Genomic DNA, 14,051 nt, shown 5'->3' on the forward strand with positions numbered 1-14,051 from the left:
GCCCCACGCGCCCACCTCCCCGGGGTGTACACGCACGTCGGCACCCAATGGGGCCCCCTTCCCCGTCCCAACAGGGGAGGGAGGCCCCTAAATGGGGGGGGGGTCTCACTGCTGCTTGCAATGGCTTTGGATGCCAAAATGATGCTTACAAATGAGCAGTGCCTGGTCGTGATGAAGGATTTGGGGTGCTAAAGGATGGAGGGTTTGGAGGGGGGATACAGGGGGGAGAATGGGGTCTGCAGTAGGGTATCATGGTCAGCATGATGTGATCGTCCCCCCACCTTGCTGGGTGACGTATTGATATTAGCCGATGTTTGCCGTGTCCTTCGGTCCCTGGGTGTCACCTGCCTTGGCTGGGTGCCCACCGGAGGGGATGGGGCAGCGGCAGTCCCAGCTGCTCTTGGCACTGCAAATGGGGTGGGCAGGGGCTATATAAACCGCCAGGCGTTTGCCTTGGCTGCGCTGGCACGATGCGGTTCCTCATCCTTCTCTGCGCTGCCTCTGCCTTCTCCCAGGGTGTCACCAAGTAAGTCACCGCAGCATCACTCTCACAGGCCACTTGAGTCAAGGTGAAGGGGGAAAATGAGCACTCAGAGCCTTTTAATGGCTTTGGGAAGTGGAGGTGAGGGCTGGGAAAGCTGCTGCAGGGGTGCAGAGGAGGTGGTGGTGCCTGAGGGAGGACCTGGTTTCTAGCGGTGCTTTGGGGTTTTGCAGAAACCCCCCTGACTGTTTTGAGGGGGGTCCACTGTGCTTCTGCTGTTGGATCAGCACAAATACTGAAGGCGTCAAATGCTCCTCGCAGGAGCTTGCAGGCAGCAAAATCCTGTCTAACTTCTTTTTTCCTTGGTGCTTGTGCCAGGCTGCCCTTGGAAAGGGGAAAGAAGCTGAGAGAGGTCCTCAGGGAGAAGGGCTTGCTGCACGGCTTCCTCCAGCATCACCGATATGACATCGGCACCAAATTCCCGCATGCTTTTCCCAATGGGACCGAAGTGGCCACCGAGCCCCTGCTGAACACCCTCGATGTGAGTCTTGGCTTTGTCCCCCAGCGGCGCAGCCGCGGTGCGGTTTGTGGGACGCCCATCCCCATGTCTATGCTATGCATGGACCAAACCCAAATCATTTTACCCCAAAGCCTTCAGCCCACATCCTTTGCCCCTTCCTGCCCACGCTGGTGGCCCTGGACAGAGCCAGGACACTGAAATGTCCCCCTAGCAGCTCTGCTAGAAGTGTCCCCATGAAGAAGGGGACTGTGAAAGCTGAAAGCCTGGGGAAGCTCCAGGTTTGGTTTCATGCCTTAAAAGCAACCCCCGGTCCTGCTGCCCTGCAGATGGAGTACTACGGGACCATCTCCATTGGCACCCCACCGCAGGACTTCACCGTGGTCTTTGACACTGGCTCCTCCAACCTCTGGGTTCCCTCCGTCTCCTGCACCAGCCCGGCTTGCCGTAAGTAGGGGCAGGCAGGGATCCCCGTTTCGGCAGAGCTGGGTCCAGCAGCACATCCTGGGCTTATAACTGCACGATCGAGCCCAAAGATTGGGGTGACATTGCCAGGGGACCGGGGGCCACCTAGCCAGTGCAATGAGCAAACCCCGTGCCGCTGGGTCCATAGCATCTGTGAAATGCACTGGAGAGATGAGTGTTTGGGGTGTAGGACCTACTCGCTGCTGTACTCCACAGGGTGCTTAGTGCTCGGTGCCTCAGTTTCCCCATCTGTCCAAAGGGGATGATGGGCTTTCCTGCAGATCCCTGCTTGCTGGAGGAGGGGCAGCAATGTACAGCAAATGCTCACAGCTGAATTGTTCCTGAAAGCAGGATAATAAATGGCAGGTCTAAGCAGCAATTCAGCAGGGTTCCTCCTCCCACGCTTCCCTTACGGCTCAGCCTTGCTGAAAGTCTTCATTTTTGATTTTCCCACTTACTTTCTAGAAAACCATCAGATGTTTAACCCATCACAGTCCTCCACCTACAAAAGCACAGGGCAGAACTTGTCTATTCATTACGGCACCGGCAACATGGAGGGCATCGTGGGCTCCGACACCGTCACTGTGAGTGTCACGATGGCATTTCCAGTGAGGGTCCTTTGTGCCCTCTCCACCTGATTAACATCAATATTGCAGTGCTGGATCCAGATCTTACGGCATCCTTCCTGTCCCTAGGTTGCATCGCTGGTGGACACCAACCAGCTCTTCGGCTTGAGCACCACTGAGCCTGGCCAATTCTTTGTCTATGTCAAATTTGATGGGATCCTGGGCTTGGGCTACCCAAATCTGGCTGCTGATGGGATCACGCCAGTGTTTGATAACTTGGTGAATGAGAGCTTGCTGGAGGAGAACCTCTTTTCGGTCTATCTGTCCCGGTAAGCCATGTGGGTCTCCAGGGCTGGGGAAGGTAGCAGATGAGTCTCATGCAGATCATTGCATTTGCTGGTGGCTCCAGCTCCTCCACTGTCACCGCTGCCATCAGGCTGTTGTCTCTGCGTCATGACATGCAAAGGCTCGGGGGCTCATGGCAGGCGGCCACCAGACTCATTGGGGAGCTTATGGCTTGCAGGGAAACCTCTCTAGTTTCCAGACACATGCTCCCACCATGGCTCCTTTTTTCTGGGTCCAAAGGACCTGGCACACGCTGCTGTTGTACCACTGCCTCGCTGATGCTGTGTAATAAGGAGGGGAGCGGATGAGACCGTGGCATCGCAAGCAGCATCGCACCCTGCACGACACTCAGCCCTGCTGTTTTAAGCTACCTGCACTGAAGCCACGTGGCCAACTCTCTGTTTTTCTTTTCTGCATCATCCAGCGAGACAACAGGGAGTGTCGTCATCTTCGGGGGAATTGATGAGTCTTATTTCACTGGCTCCATCAACTGGATCTCCGTCTCTTACCAAGGTTACTGGCAGATCTCCATGGACAGGTAACAAAATAGCTCTGCTGGTCTATATTAATTGCTAACCATCGTTTCTAAAGAGACCTTGAACCCATCAATATCAGAGGCTTTCCACTGGCATCTAACACCCCACGGCTGCGGGACGCAGAAGGTTAAGGGGCCAAAATCCATAGTACTCTGGTAATTGCCACCCAAAATGGGGATGCTTTGTGCCTGGGACACAGCCTAGTTCTTCTCTGTACAAAGCCTGTGCTCTTAGGGATGTCTCTGGCGATGAGTAGAGCAAAATTATGGTCCAAAAACCACTTTGTTGGGCTCAGTTGGGTTCCAACTGCTGGGCTGTGTTCAGTGCTTCCGTGCCCCTGTGTGCAATAGGGGCTGTGATACCAGCTGGCATTGCAAACTCCGAGAAGCAAAAGGCTCAAGGGCAACACTTGGGGTTACCCAGCTTTAATTCTTATTAAAAAAGTTCAGAAACATCCAGCTGGTTATTTAACGGCCCCGTGCTTTGTCTGTCCCCCCAGCATCATCGTGAACAGCCAGGAGATTGCATGCAGTGGTGGCTGTCAAGCCATCGTTGACACCGGCACTTCTCTTGTTGCTGGGCCACCCTCCAGCATTAGTAACATCCAGAGCGCAGTCGGGGCCAGGCAGGACACGTACGGAGAGGTAAGAGCACCCGTGGCTTGCTCTGCTTGCCCTGGAGGCAGCCTGGCACTGCCGAGCCCAGCGCCAAGCCTGCTTCCACGCACAGGGAAACTGCATCTTTGCTCATGGCAAACCAGCCCTGCTCCTCTGATACCTCCAACAGAGATCACCATGAGACACTCCTAGACTCTAGTTTATACTGGTGAAATCAAAACCCTTCACTCCTTGTCCTGTAAGCATGTTGTTTCCCACCTAAAAGCCTCTTTCCTCTGCTCTCTGCAGTACAACGTGAACTGCAGCTCCATTTCTGCCATGCCTGATGTCATCTTTGTCATCGATGGGATTCAGTATCCTGTGCCCGCCTTTGCTTACTTTGAGCCGGTAAGGGGGAACCAGGTGGTCATGGTTTCAGGAGCCTCTCTCAAGGTCCTTCTACTTTCTCCAATGGCTCTGGTCGCCTTGGCTTCTCCCATTCCCATGGGAGACAGGGGATGGATGGCCATGGGCCTCCAGAGCAATGCAAGAAAAGATACTAGCCCACATTTCCCCCATTTGCCTTTTCTTGCTCAAATACAGAATGACCAAGGATCTTGCACCAGCAGCTTCCAGAACACCTCTGGGGATCTCTGGATCTTGGGAGATGTCTTCATCAGGGTGTACTACAGCATCTTCGACAGGGCCAACAACCGTGTTGGACTGGCCAAGGCTATTTAGATCCACCATGATGCCAGGGGTGCTGTGGTTTCATGATGTAACCACACCACAACCATGTTTTTTGGTGTAGCAAGAAACCCCCCCCAAGGAATCTCTTGCTGACACATGAATAAAGCGTTGATGGTTCAGAGTTGGTGGCTGCGCATTTATTTGTGATAAAATGGCAGGAATTAGGAAGGAGCTGTCATACACTTGCTGCTTTGTGGTGGCAAAGGAGCATTTGGTCAACACAGTCTTGACTAAGGCCTTTGGGAGCTGCAGTCATAGCCTGGGTCCCTGGGAAGAAAAGATTGGCTCTTTTATTGGGGCTACATCAAGTGAGTGTTTCTGGAACCTCCAAATTTCCATCCAGGGAGGATAAACTCACCATCCCAGACACGGCCCGTCTCAGAGCAGATCCCTGCAGACCCACAGACATGTCCCACCGGTGGCTGACCCAGTAGCTCCCCGTCCCTGGGCTCAAGGTTTGCCCCTGTGTCCCCTACCTGGTGTCTGATAGCCCAAAGGGGCAGTGACTCCCCCAGGAGGACATGGCTCGGCTGGAGATTTCCCTTGGATTTCCCCAAGAGAGCAGGGCAGGAGATGGCTCCTACCCAATGCGTGCCCTCTCATTGTGAGGCTTTTACAGAAGCACACCCACAGCTGTGCATGTGTAGCGGTGATGTCTTTTATTTCCGTTTCCATAGTTTAGAACAATCCAGTTACACTTAGTTGTTTCCCCATAAAGAATCTCAAACAAATGCCCCCTTCCCAGTAATGACCCAGTCTGTGCTATGAGATGGTCACCAAGAGCCTGGAACCACCAGCGAGTCCTCAGTTATAGTCTTTCCTACTGCAAAAAACCCCCACCAAAACCTAATATATTTATGTTATGATCATTTTCCCTTGCAGTGGTCGGGACAGTTCTTTCTCTAATTTTGTTTCATTCCTTTAAAGCAGCAGTTCCCATTTTTGAAAAGGAAATTACCTCCATCCATATAAAATCCTATTGAAAATGGAGGCTGCCTCTTTCCTCCTGAGCAGCTGCAGTGAAAATGCTCAGCAGGCGGCCAGGAGAGAGAGCCAAGAGTCCCTGCTGCTTCTTCATTTCTACTGTGCTGAGGGATAAGGGGCTATTTGCATTATTTATTGATAAATGAGGTTCCATCACCGACGGGCCCCAGAGGTTGCTTACCTGATGGGAACAGGGATGCAGAGGGAGAGATCCAGGCAAACGGGGATGGAAATGAATTTCTCTCTCATCTCACCATGCAAAAGTTGCCCTCTCTTTGAGTTGACTAGAAAGGAGTATCTAATGTGGGATGGTGGAAATGTGATTTATCCCCCCCTGCTCCCTGAGCTCACACAGCCCTGGGTCACTGAGCCCCAGGGGGAGGGAATCCCTTCTGCCCAAGAGGGACCCAAGCCTGGATTTTGGGCAGACAAGGCTTTACCTCAGCTCCATCACAGGAATTTTCTCATCGTTATGAGCCATAAGAAATGAACCTGATGCAGTGGGAACCATGGCTCCAAGGATCAGCAACCCATGGACCAGCCCCTGCCAGGATGGACAAGACCCAACAGGAGAACCTAGCAGCTGTAGCTGCACTCCTGGTGAGTAGGACAGGAGAGGGAAGCCGTGTCCTTGTCCCGGGCAGGACCAACAGCCCAAATTCTGTGCCAGGAGGCAACTCCCGAACCCTCCTGGCATGGCTACCCTGCACCGGTGCCAAGAGTCTTCGGCAAACGTCACTCTGCAATGGGCTCCCTCCATGAGAGCATTCCCCACGGCCAAAGCATCCCTTCCCACATCCACGCTCACACATGCAATAAAGAAAGAAACCAGCTAAAAGCTTCCAAGCATGAATTAGACAGGGGGAAACACATGTTGGGACTGTCTACATCCAGGGAAATGTCTGTCCTGGAGTGCCATCTCGTGGCTGCGGTGCCAAAACTGTACTCCTGCACACAGAAGGGGAAGCACAGAAGTACCTGCCTGGTGGCATGAGGATGCTCCAGGGCTTGCTTGGAAATTTCAGCTCCAAGGAGGAGGGAGATGCTTCTAGCTGACAAATATTTCACAGGTGGCCACAAATTCCAACTTGGTCCAGGGATAAAAAGCAGCCAGGACATCTTTCTGATAAAGCAAAGAGGTTTCTTGTCTTCTTTTTAGCTGTTTCTGTGCCAGTACAAAATTTCAAGTGGGAATTCAGCCTGCATGCTAGAGGACATGACAGATTGGCTCATTAAGGCTTGACTCAAGAATAGTACAGTTAATAAGAGCCTTTTGTGGATTTTATTGAGCTTTGAGCCTGTATTTGGGAAGGTACTAAGCTGCAAATTGTATGGGAGAATGGGTTTTCTGGCAGGTTTTTATCAAGCACCAGCTGAGTGTTGACACTGGGTATTCATAGCCTGATTTTCCTCCTCTTCACTTTAGGATAAATCGGAAATAAGCTAGTGTGTCTGGAGGGGTTTAATGCCTCTGGCCCCATCCTCATAGCATAAATCAGGGATCCCCCTCAGACCTGGCCTCCCGCAATGGACGGTGTAAGCTGAAGCGCTGGGGAAACCCCTGCAGAGTTTGTCCTCAGCTCACAGATCTGGAGCTGTCAGGTCTATAATGTCCCATGCTTCAACCCCCCCCCCCCCGCCCCCCGCATGATTCCCAGCTGGGGACCAGCTCCCTTGGAGCAGCACAAAGCCAAGAACAAAAAGTTGAGTCCAAATAAACAGTATTTTCTGCATGCCAGACTTCGAAGCATCTATTATTTTATTTGAGAATAAAGTTTACAAGTTAATAAGAATCAGGTTGTTCATCCTTCCATCCAACCAACCAACCATCCATCCATCCATCCGTCCATCCATCCATCCATCCCAGCACCATTTCAGTCCCTGTTTGCTAAGGGAGCAGGAGCAGTGAAGATGTGCTCATAGCTGATCAGGCTGAATATTTCCCAGCCCAAACCTTATCACCAGGGTTTCTCGTGGTGACTTCCCAAGGAATAAACACCAAAAGTCCTTCAGCTTTGACAGGCTGGGACTGAAGTTTGGGGAAGGAAGTGCTAAAAAAATAAAAGAATGCAAAAAGTTCAAGCTTTCTAGAGGAAAAGGAGAAAGAACCTGCTATGAAATCAAAATAGTGACATGGCAGAGCTGCTGGAGAGAATTGAGGGGTGAGTGGAGAGGAGCTGGGGATGTCTCAGGGTGCTGCTCTCCAGCTGTGCCCAGCTGTGCTTCCTCCAGCCATCGCCACAGATGATGAGAACTTGAACACGGTGGGAAGGAGATTAAATAGCTCTCACAGCTCCTCCTCCTGTCCGGGATGACGGTCTGGGTGTTGCAAGGGATGGGGTGAGGAAGAGGATGGTGGAGGGATGGGAAGAAACCAGGGAGAGCAGGTGAAAAGGGGGAGGGAAAGACCTGTCCTGAAGGAGCTGTGCTGGTCACGTCCCAGATCCATCTCCGTGGGGTGCGAAAGACCTCATTGCAGAAAGGCAGTCCACAAAAAGACCCCAAAACCAAAATAACAACCCCCCCAGACCAGAGCCAGCACAAGCTCTGCAGCAGAGCTGGCAGGATGCAGGATTTCTGCCACAGGGAAAATCCCAGCACGCCCAAACTCACAACTTCCATCAGACCAGGAATAAAAAAAAAAAAAAGAAAAAAAAAATCCATCTTTCATGGCTCCTTTCGGAACGAAATTGCAAACCAGAGATGCTGGCACGTTGCATAATGATCGTGTCGAACCTTTAGGAGATGAGCCATCAAGTATAACAGATGTGGGATATAAAAGCGGATGTGTAGACACTGCATGAGAAACTGTGATTTTAATGTAGGCAGAAACATCAAAAACAGCCAAGTGAAACAGTGAAGTTGGAACAAAATGTTTTTGTCGGAAGAAAACCTGCTGGCATTAGAGAGAACGGCAAAATGATCTGTTGCTGGTTTCTCCCATCAAAAGTGCCGATGGAAATTTGCATGTTTCAGAAAACCAGAAGTGCCTTTTTTAAAATGTGAAGCCGAGCTGTCGGGAAATGTCAGCCCTCATTACTCTGTGCCCCATTTGCAGCAACGTAAGGGACAATAAAAGCTACAAGGTCACGGTGGCTCGTCCCCAGGGGCGTTAGTACAGCAGAGAACCCCTGAGTCGAGCATTTGTTTCAGGAGAAATCCCCTTCCCTCTCTCAGAGCTCAGTTTTCCATCAGACACCCCAGTGGGCATTGAGCCACGGTGCCCTGGCCCTTTTTTGGTGGCCATGCTGCTGTGACCGGTCACCATCCCTCTCCTCCTAATCCCCCCCTGCCAGTGGCCTGGTCCCCTCCATCGCTACCCACCCTGCTGAGCCAAACACATTATTTAGGCAGGGAACTCATCCAGCTAAAATATAACTTTTAATTTTTTTTGCCAGCTTATTTTTCAGTCCCAGATCTGAGAATTGTTGAGAACCCCAGATCCTGAGTGATGGGTGGGGAGGAATTATTTAAAATGAATTAAGAAAAGCAGGCACCTGGACCCATCTTCATCCCTGGACAGCTGGGTGCCACCGAGCAAAACATTTCATGTCATTTTGCCCTTTTTTCCCCTCCGGTAAATGGGGGAAATCTCTGTATATGGGAAACTCCGTTCTGACGCCATGGACAGAGAAGCTAAATGTCAAGCAGATGAGCATCAAATAATAAAAAACAGACTGATGGGCAGGGAAGAGAGTTAAGAAAGATGGTATTTATTTGAACAGCCACAGGAAATCAGAGATTGAAAAATGTCTAGAAAAAAAAAAAAAAGCAGCAGCATATTTGGTTTAAAAAAAAAAAATCAGAGCGTGCAGATGTTTTATACCTTATCCAGCCAATCCCACCTGACAGTGCCTAGTCCCGTCATGGCCTTGACCATCATTTTTTGGCCTTGTCTCGAGGGTAACCCCCATTGGTCTTATTGAGCGACTCCATGCTGCCGTTTCCCGTCACCACACTGGTGAGTATTCGCTCCACCTCCCCGGGCAGAATTTGCTTCTCTTCGTTCTCTGTCTCCCTGTGGTAGAAATAGTTGAAGTTCGAGACGATGACGGGGACGGGCAGCGCAATGGTCAATACCCCTGCAATGGCGCACAGAGTCCCCACGATCTTCCCACCCAAGGTGGTGGGACACATGTCTCCGTAGCCAACGGTTGTCATCGTGACCACAGCCCACCAGAAGCCATCGGGAATGCTGGAGAAATGGGACTGTGGCTCATCCACTTCTGCGAAGTAGACAGCGCTGGAGAAGAGGATGACACCGATGAAGAGGAAGAAGATGAGCAGGCCCAGCTCCCGCATGCTGGCCTTGAGGGTCTGCCCCAGGATCTGCAGCCCCTTGGAGTGCCGGGAGAGCTTGAAGATGCGGAAGACCCTGACCAGCCGGATGATCCGCAGGATGGCCAAGGACATGTTCTGCTGCCCGTTGAGTTCGCTCTGCTGGATTAGCTCGGTAGTGAGTGTCACAAAGTAGGGGATGATGGACACAATGTCGATAATGTTCATGATGTTCCTGAAGAACTCAGTCTTGCTGGGGCACACGATGAACCGGACAAACAGCTCGAAGGAGAACCAGATGATGCAGGCTGTCTCTATGACGAAGAAAGGGTCTGTGAAGGTGCTGTGGGCCAGCAAGGTGTCTGTCAGATTCTTAGAAAGCTCCTGGGTGGACTTAAACTCCCTTTCCTCCCTGAACTCCGGCAGGGTCTCCATGCAGAAGATGATGATAGAGATGACAATGACCAGGACGGAGACCAAAGCTACACCCCTGGCTGCACTGGAGCTTTCGGGGTACTCAAAGAGCAGCCAGAATTGCCTATGAAAGTCATTGGTTGGTAAGAGGGTCTCAGGGTCCTTGATGAACCCTTCATCCTCCCTGAACTGGTCCATGGCTTCATCACCCAGCTCATAGAAGGTGATTTCATCAGCAAAGACATCGATGGGGACGTTGGCCGGGCGCCGTATTTTCCCACCGGACTGGTAATAGTACAGGATCCCATCAAAACTGGGCCTGTTCCTATCAAAGAAATATTCATTCCTCATGGAGTCAAAGTAACGCATCCTCTTTTCTGGGTCCCCAAGCAAGGTCTCAGGGAACTGGTTGAGGGTCTTGAGCCGCGTCTCAAACCTCAGCCCAGCGATGTTGATGATGACTCGTTGGTCCCCCTCATCCATACCCACCCTCTCCCCCACCAGGTGCTCACTGAACTCGGCAGAGAACCTGGAGAAAATGGTCTCATTGTTGGCATTTTCACTGTTGATGAGGATTCTCAAGTTGGAGAGGAGGTTGGCGCAACTGGGATGGCCTTTCCGTGACTGGCCGGCGGGGCTGAGGTCGTTTGAATAACAGGGATCCTCCACGATCTGATCAGCGTTGTCAAAACTGACTAGTGCCACCTCCATCTCCTTCCAACTGGACACGTCCATCATACACTAATCAGATTAGCAGCATAAATCCCCGGGTCAGATGCCGGCAGCTTGCGTCTTTCCCACGCTATGAGGATCTGCAAGTGAACAGACAGGGAGAGAGAGCTGAATTGTGCATATATATCTCTTGGCTTGTCTGAAAAGAATAAAACAAACCTGAGGTCAGAAAACCTTGTATTTTTTTAATGCAAACATTCATTTCATTCACTGGCAAAAGCCTTATACTTCCACCAAGTCATTCATCTCTGGATCCTGCAAGCCCTTTTGGCATGGCTTCATTATCATCATTAAACCTCCCAATGCCATTCACAGCACCCAAGGATAAAAGGTCGGGCAGTAGCAGAGGATGAGGGTGAACCCAGTTGTCCCTCCCAGCCTTTCCCCAGCAATCCCAGCCCTGCAGAGCAAGGGGTCATTTCAGACATTTCCAGGTGTGGGTCCAGAGTTTGGAGCAGGAGTTGGAGGTATTAAACATGGGTGTCCTGGTTAGCAGCAGCCCTTGCTCCAGCCAGGAGAGGCATTGGGTCAAAACCCAGGAGGTGCTGGGCAAGTTGCAGCTGGGTCAACTGGCATTCGGAAAGCAATTCCCAAACTAGGGGCCACACTGGAATTTGGGGAGTGCAGTCCATGAGGAAGGCAGGTCAGGAGGAGAAGGACATGTCCACCAGCCTTGGAGAACCCCTTTGCTCTGCATGAAGGGCACGAACTGGGACCCCTTGTCTTGATCCAGACTTTGGGGTGGATGCGTTGATGTCCTCCAGAGCTCCCCTAGGCCTCCTTCATGGTAGACCTAATATTCCCAGCCAGAGGAAGAAGATGAGGACTAAACACTCAGGTCACTTGGAGAGCATCTTTCAGGCCACGGGGTGGATTTTTTCACAGACTGGCTCTGTCAGGTGCTCAGCAACAGACACTCTGTCCCCAAAATACTCCTGGGTGCACGTCTCCCTGACATGCCACTGCTGTTGTACTGAACTTGGAGGCAAAGTCAAAGAGGAGCCCAGGGACTGGGCCAAGTTACCGAGCTGGGAAATTACCTGTTCTGCCTCAGGGAGAAGCACGAACAGAAATTAGAGGTTAACGGGGAATGGTTCTGGGGAGATTTGCCCAAAAATGCACTTTCCAAGTAAATTCAACTCCCTGATTTATTTCCCCTCCAGCTCTTTCCCCCAGAGATATATTTTCTGGACACAAGAAACCACAGAGGGACATGCAGAGCTGCTCCGCGAGACCGCTAATCACCAAGGACTCGCTGGCTTTCTTACCCAGAGAAGTTCAGAGAGAAGGAGCGAAAAAACCCAAATGCCCTCGACTGCCAAGAATAGCAATGCAATTTAGGCCACATCTGCATGGAGCAGCAGCGGCGCTGGGGCCGGTCCTGCGATGGGGATGCTCTCCACCGCAGGCTTGCTCCATGCAACCAGGTGCTGGGAAGGGATCCATCCTGTCCGTGGGGACCAAGCTGCGCCCGGTGCCTCAACATCCCTATTTCACTGAAGCCATCTGGGGCTCTGAAGTTTTTCCTCCCCTGTTCCCCAGAAGCAGACTCATCCATCCATGCCGATGAACTGCTGGTGAAGTTGGGTAGGACAAGCTAGAACCCCAAATCTGTTGCAGAAATAGATGTTAACATCCCAGCTTGCTACAAATCCTCCCTCTTCTGCTCTCAGCGTTACAACCCCGAAAGCAAAACTTCATACAGGAGCCAGCATCCGTATCCCAAATCAGGGCTCAACCTCAGCAGTGTCATGAGATTCTGGATTTGGGGACAAAGCCCACAATTTATCATAAACCAAGGCAAAGACACTTAAAAATCATGTTTCTTTGCTTTATAAAAAGCCACGGAGCATGGTTGTTCTTAGGCATCCATCTCTGTAGAGCTGCTTCTGGCTGGTTTTGTGCCAATTTTCCCACTTGGGGACATGTAGAGAGGAACATTTGGGGCAATGGGGCAGAAATGATGCCTGAAGGAAGGAGCAGCTCAGTTTTGCCCCCCAAAGCAACTCACTGCAAAGCTGAGGAGCCCCAATGACTCCAAAGCCAAGTCCTCCAGCCCCGGCGATGGATGCGTGTCCTGCTCAGGCATGCCCGAGGCACAGTGGCTCTCCGTGGGGCCGGATTCAGGTCAGCCTTGGTGTTTCAGTGGCTCTGTTGAAAAGCTGTTGCGAGCAGAGCGAGATGTCACATCGGAGCAATTTGGGGTGCAGAAAGTGCAACACAACCTCTGTGGGGAGACGGCAACCGAGAGCTGCAGATAACCCACGCTTCAGCGCCTGGGTAGCATCAGGCAAAGGGATCCTGCGATAAGCCCAGCCCAAACAAAGCTCTTTTGAGTCTTTCAAGGGCAAAAGAAGCATTAAAGAAAAAAGGGAAAACGGCACATCTCTTTCCCTTTTTGTGTTCTTATTTTTTCTTAATACGAAACACCAGAGATTATTTTGAAATCAGAATAAAAATAAAGAAAAATCAGTTTGAATCAGGAAAGCGGGAGTATTTAGCGTTCAGCTGGATGGGTGAGCTGACCTGACCCGCCACACACCCCATCACACCCCAGTCCTGGTGGGAGAGCCCCGAGGGGACCACGTGCCCGGGAGCCTCTCAGCAAAGGAGCAAAGTTAGAGCAGCTAAAGCTGACCGTGAAATCGCATCCTAAGTCAGCGCCGTGAGATGATCTTGGCATTTTAAGCATTAAGTGTGCTTAACTCTTAATGCTGCACGCTGGCACTGCGGGCAAGAAAATGCTCCAGCCCTTGCTTGGTAGGACAGCTTCAACCTGAGACCTTTGGTCACAGAAGAAATCGTGAAATCTTGAAACCTGGCTTTGCTCTGGAGCCTCCGTGCACATCAAACTGAGCCCCCCTGGCACCGTCCCTCATGGGGAAACTGAGGCACAGAGCTGTGAAGGGACAATTTGCACGTCATGGTCACGATTGAGAGTGGAAAGTCATGCTCATCCTCCCCGTTGGGACATGGAAAGGTGCTTTTCAGCTCCGTCAAGCCCTCGGGGCAGCTGCCCAAGGGATGCAGGGCTCTGACTTTCCTTTTCTTGCCTTCAGAGCCCCAAACCATGCTGACGTCTGCCTGTCCCCATCACCAGAGATAGGTGCCCCACCTGTCCCCAAACCCTCGGAGCACCCCATCTGTCTCATTTTTAATTTAGACTAAAATTAATGGTGCTACCCAAAACCTCAAAGCATCCCCCCAAAGCAAGAAGGGAGCTGCTCGCTTTGAAACGCGCGCTCCGGGCTCCAGCGGAGGCTTGAACTAGAAAGTTGCCTCATTTTTTTCCTCCTAAATCACCTAACATCTGCTTCTCAGAATCTGATTAACTAATACCCTTCAGATGCAATCCCTGGCAGGGGAAAATAATAAAAAAAAGCAAGC

The 14,051-nt window shown here is 51.5% G+C and overlaps 2 protein-coding genes across 2 annotated transcripts; one reads left to right on the plus strand and one right to left on the minus strand.

Moving 5' to 3' along the window:
* The first annotated feature begins 470 nt into the window (after nt 1-470).
* On the plus strand, nt 471-4,247 carry LOC104018420 (embryonic pepsinogen). The gene is made up of 9 exons (XM_087761894.1): nt 471-526; nt 860-1,022; nt 1,328-1,445; nt 1,929-2,047; nt 2,159-2,358; nt 2,799-2,912; nt 3,410-3,554; nt 3,816-3,914; nt 4,110-4,247. Exons 1-9 carry the CDS (start codon nt 471-473, stop codon nt 4,245-4,247), a joined length of 1,152 nt encoding a protein of 383 aa, XP_087618020.1.
* Nucleotides 4,248-9,119: 4,872 nt separating this feature from the next.
* On the minus strand, nt 9,120-10,670 carry KCNA10 (potassium voltage-gated channel subfamily A member 10). The gene has a single exon (XM_009471552.2). The coding sequence runs from the start codon at nt 10,668-10,670 to the stop codon at nt 9,120-9,122; it is 1,551 nt and encodes a 516-aa protein (XP_009469827.1).
* Between the last annotated feature and the right edge of the window lie 3,381 nt (nt 10,671-14,051).

Source organism: Nipponia nippon, unplaced genomic scaffold, assembly GCF_047370975.1.
Source record: "Nipponia nippon isolate SJK-2023a ecotype South Korea unplaced genomic scaffold, ASM4737097v1 scaffold_25, whole genome shotgun sequence".
Classification (NCBI taxonomy): Eukaryota; Metazoa; Chordata; class Aves; order Pelecaniformes; family Threskiornithidae; genus Nipponia; species Nipponia nippon.

What these genes read in the sequence shown, in the direction of transcription:
- KCNA10 (XM_009471552.2), bottom strand. Translation starts at nt 10,670, where the DNA reads ATGATGGACGTGTCCAGTTGGAAGGAGATGGAGGTGGCACTAGTCAGT.
- LOC104018420 (XM_087761894.1), top strand. Translation starts at nt 471, where the DNA reads ATGCGGTTCCTCATCCTTCTCTGCGCTGCCTCTGCCTTCTCCCAGGGT. An exon ending in TGGGCTCCGACACCGTCACT is followed by an intron (nt 2,048 to 2,158) that starts GTGAGTGTCACG and finishes TCCTGTCCCTAG; the next exon opens with GTTGCATCGCTGGTGGACAC. An exon ending in GGCAGGACACGTACGGAGAG is followed by an intron (nt 3,555 to 3,815) that starts GTAAGAGCACCC and finishes TGCTCTCTGCAG; the next exon opens with TACAACGTGAACTGCAGCTC.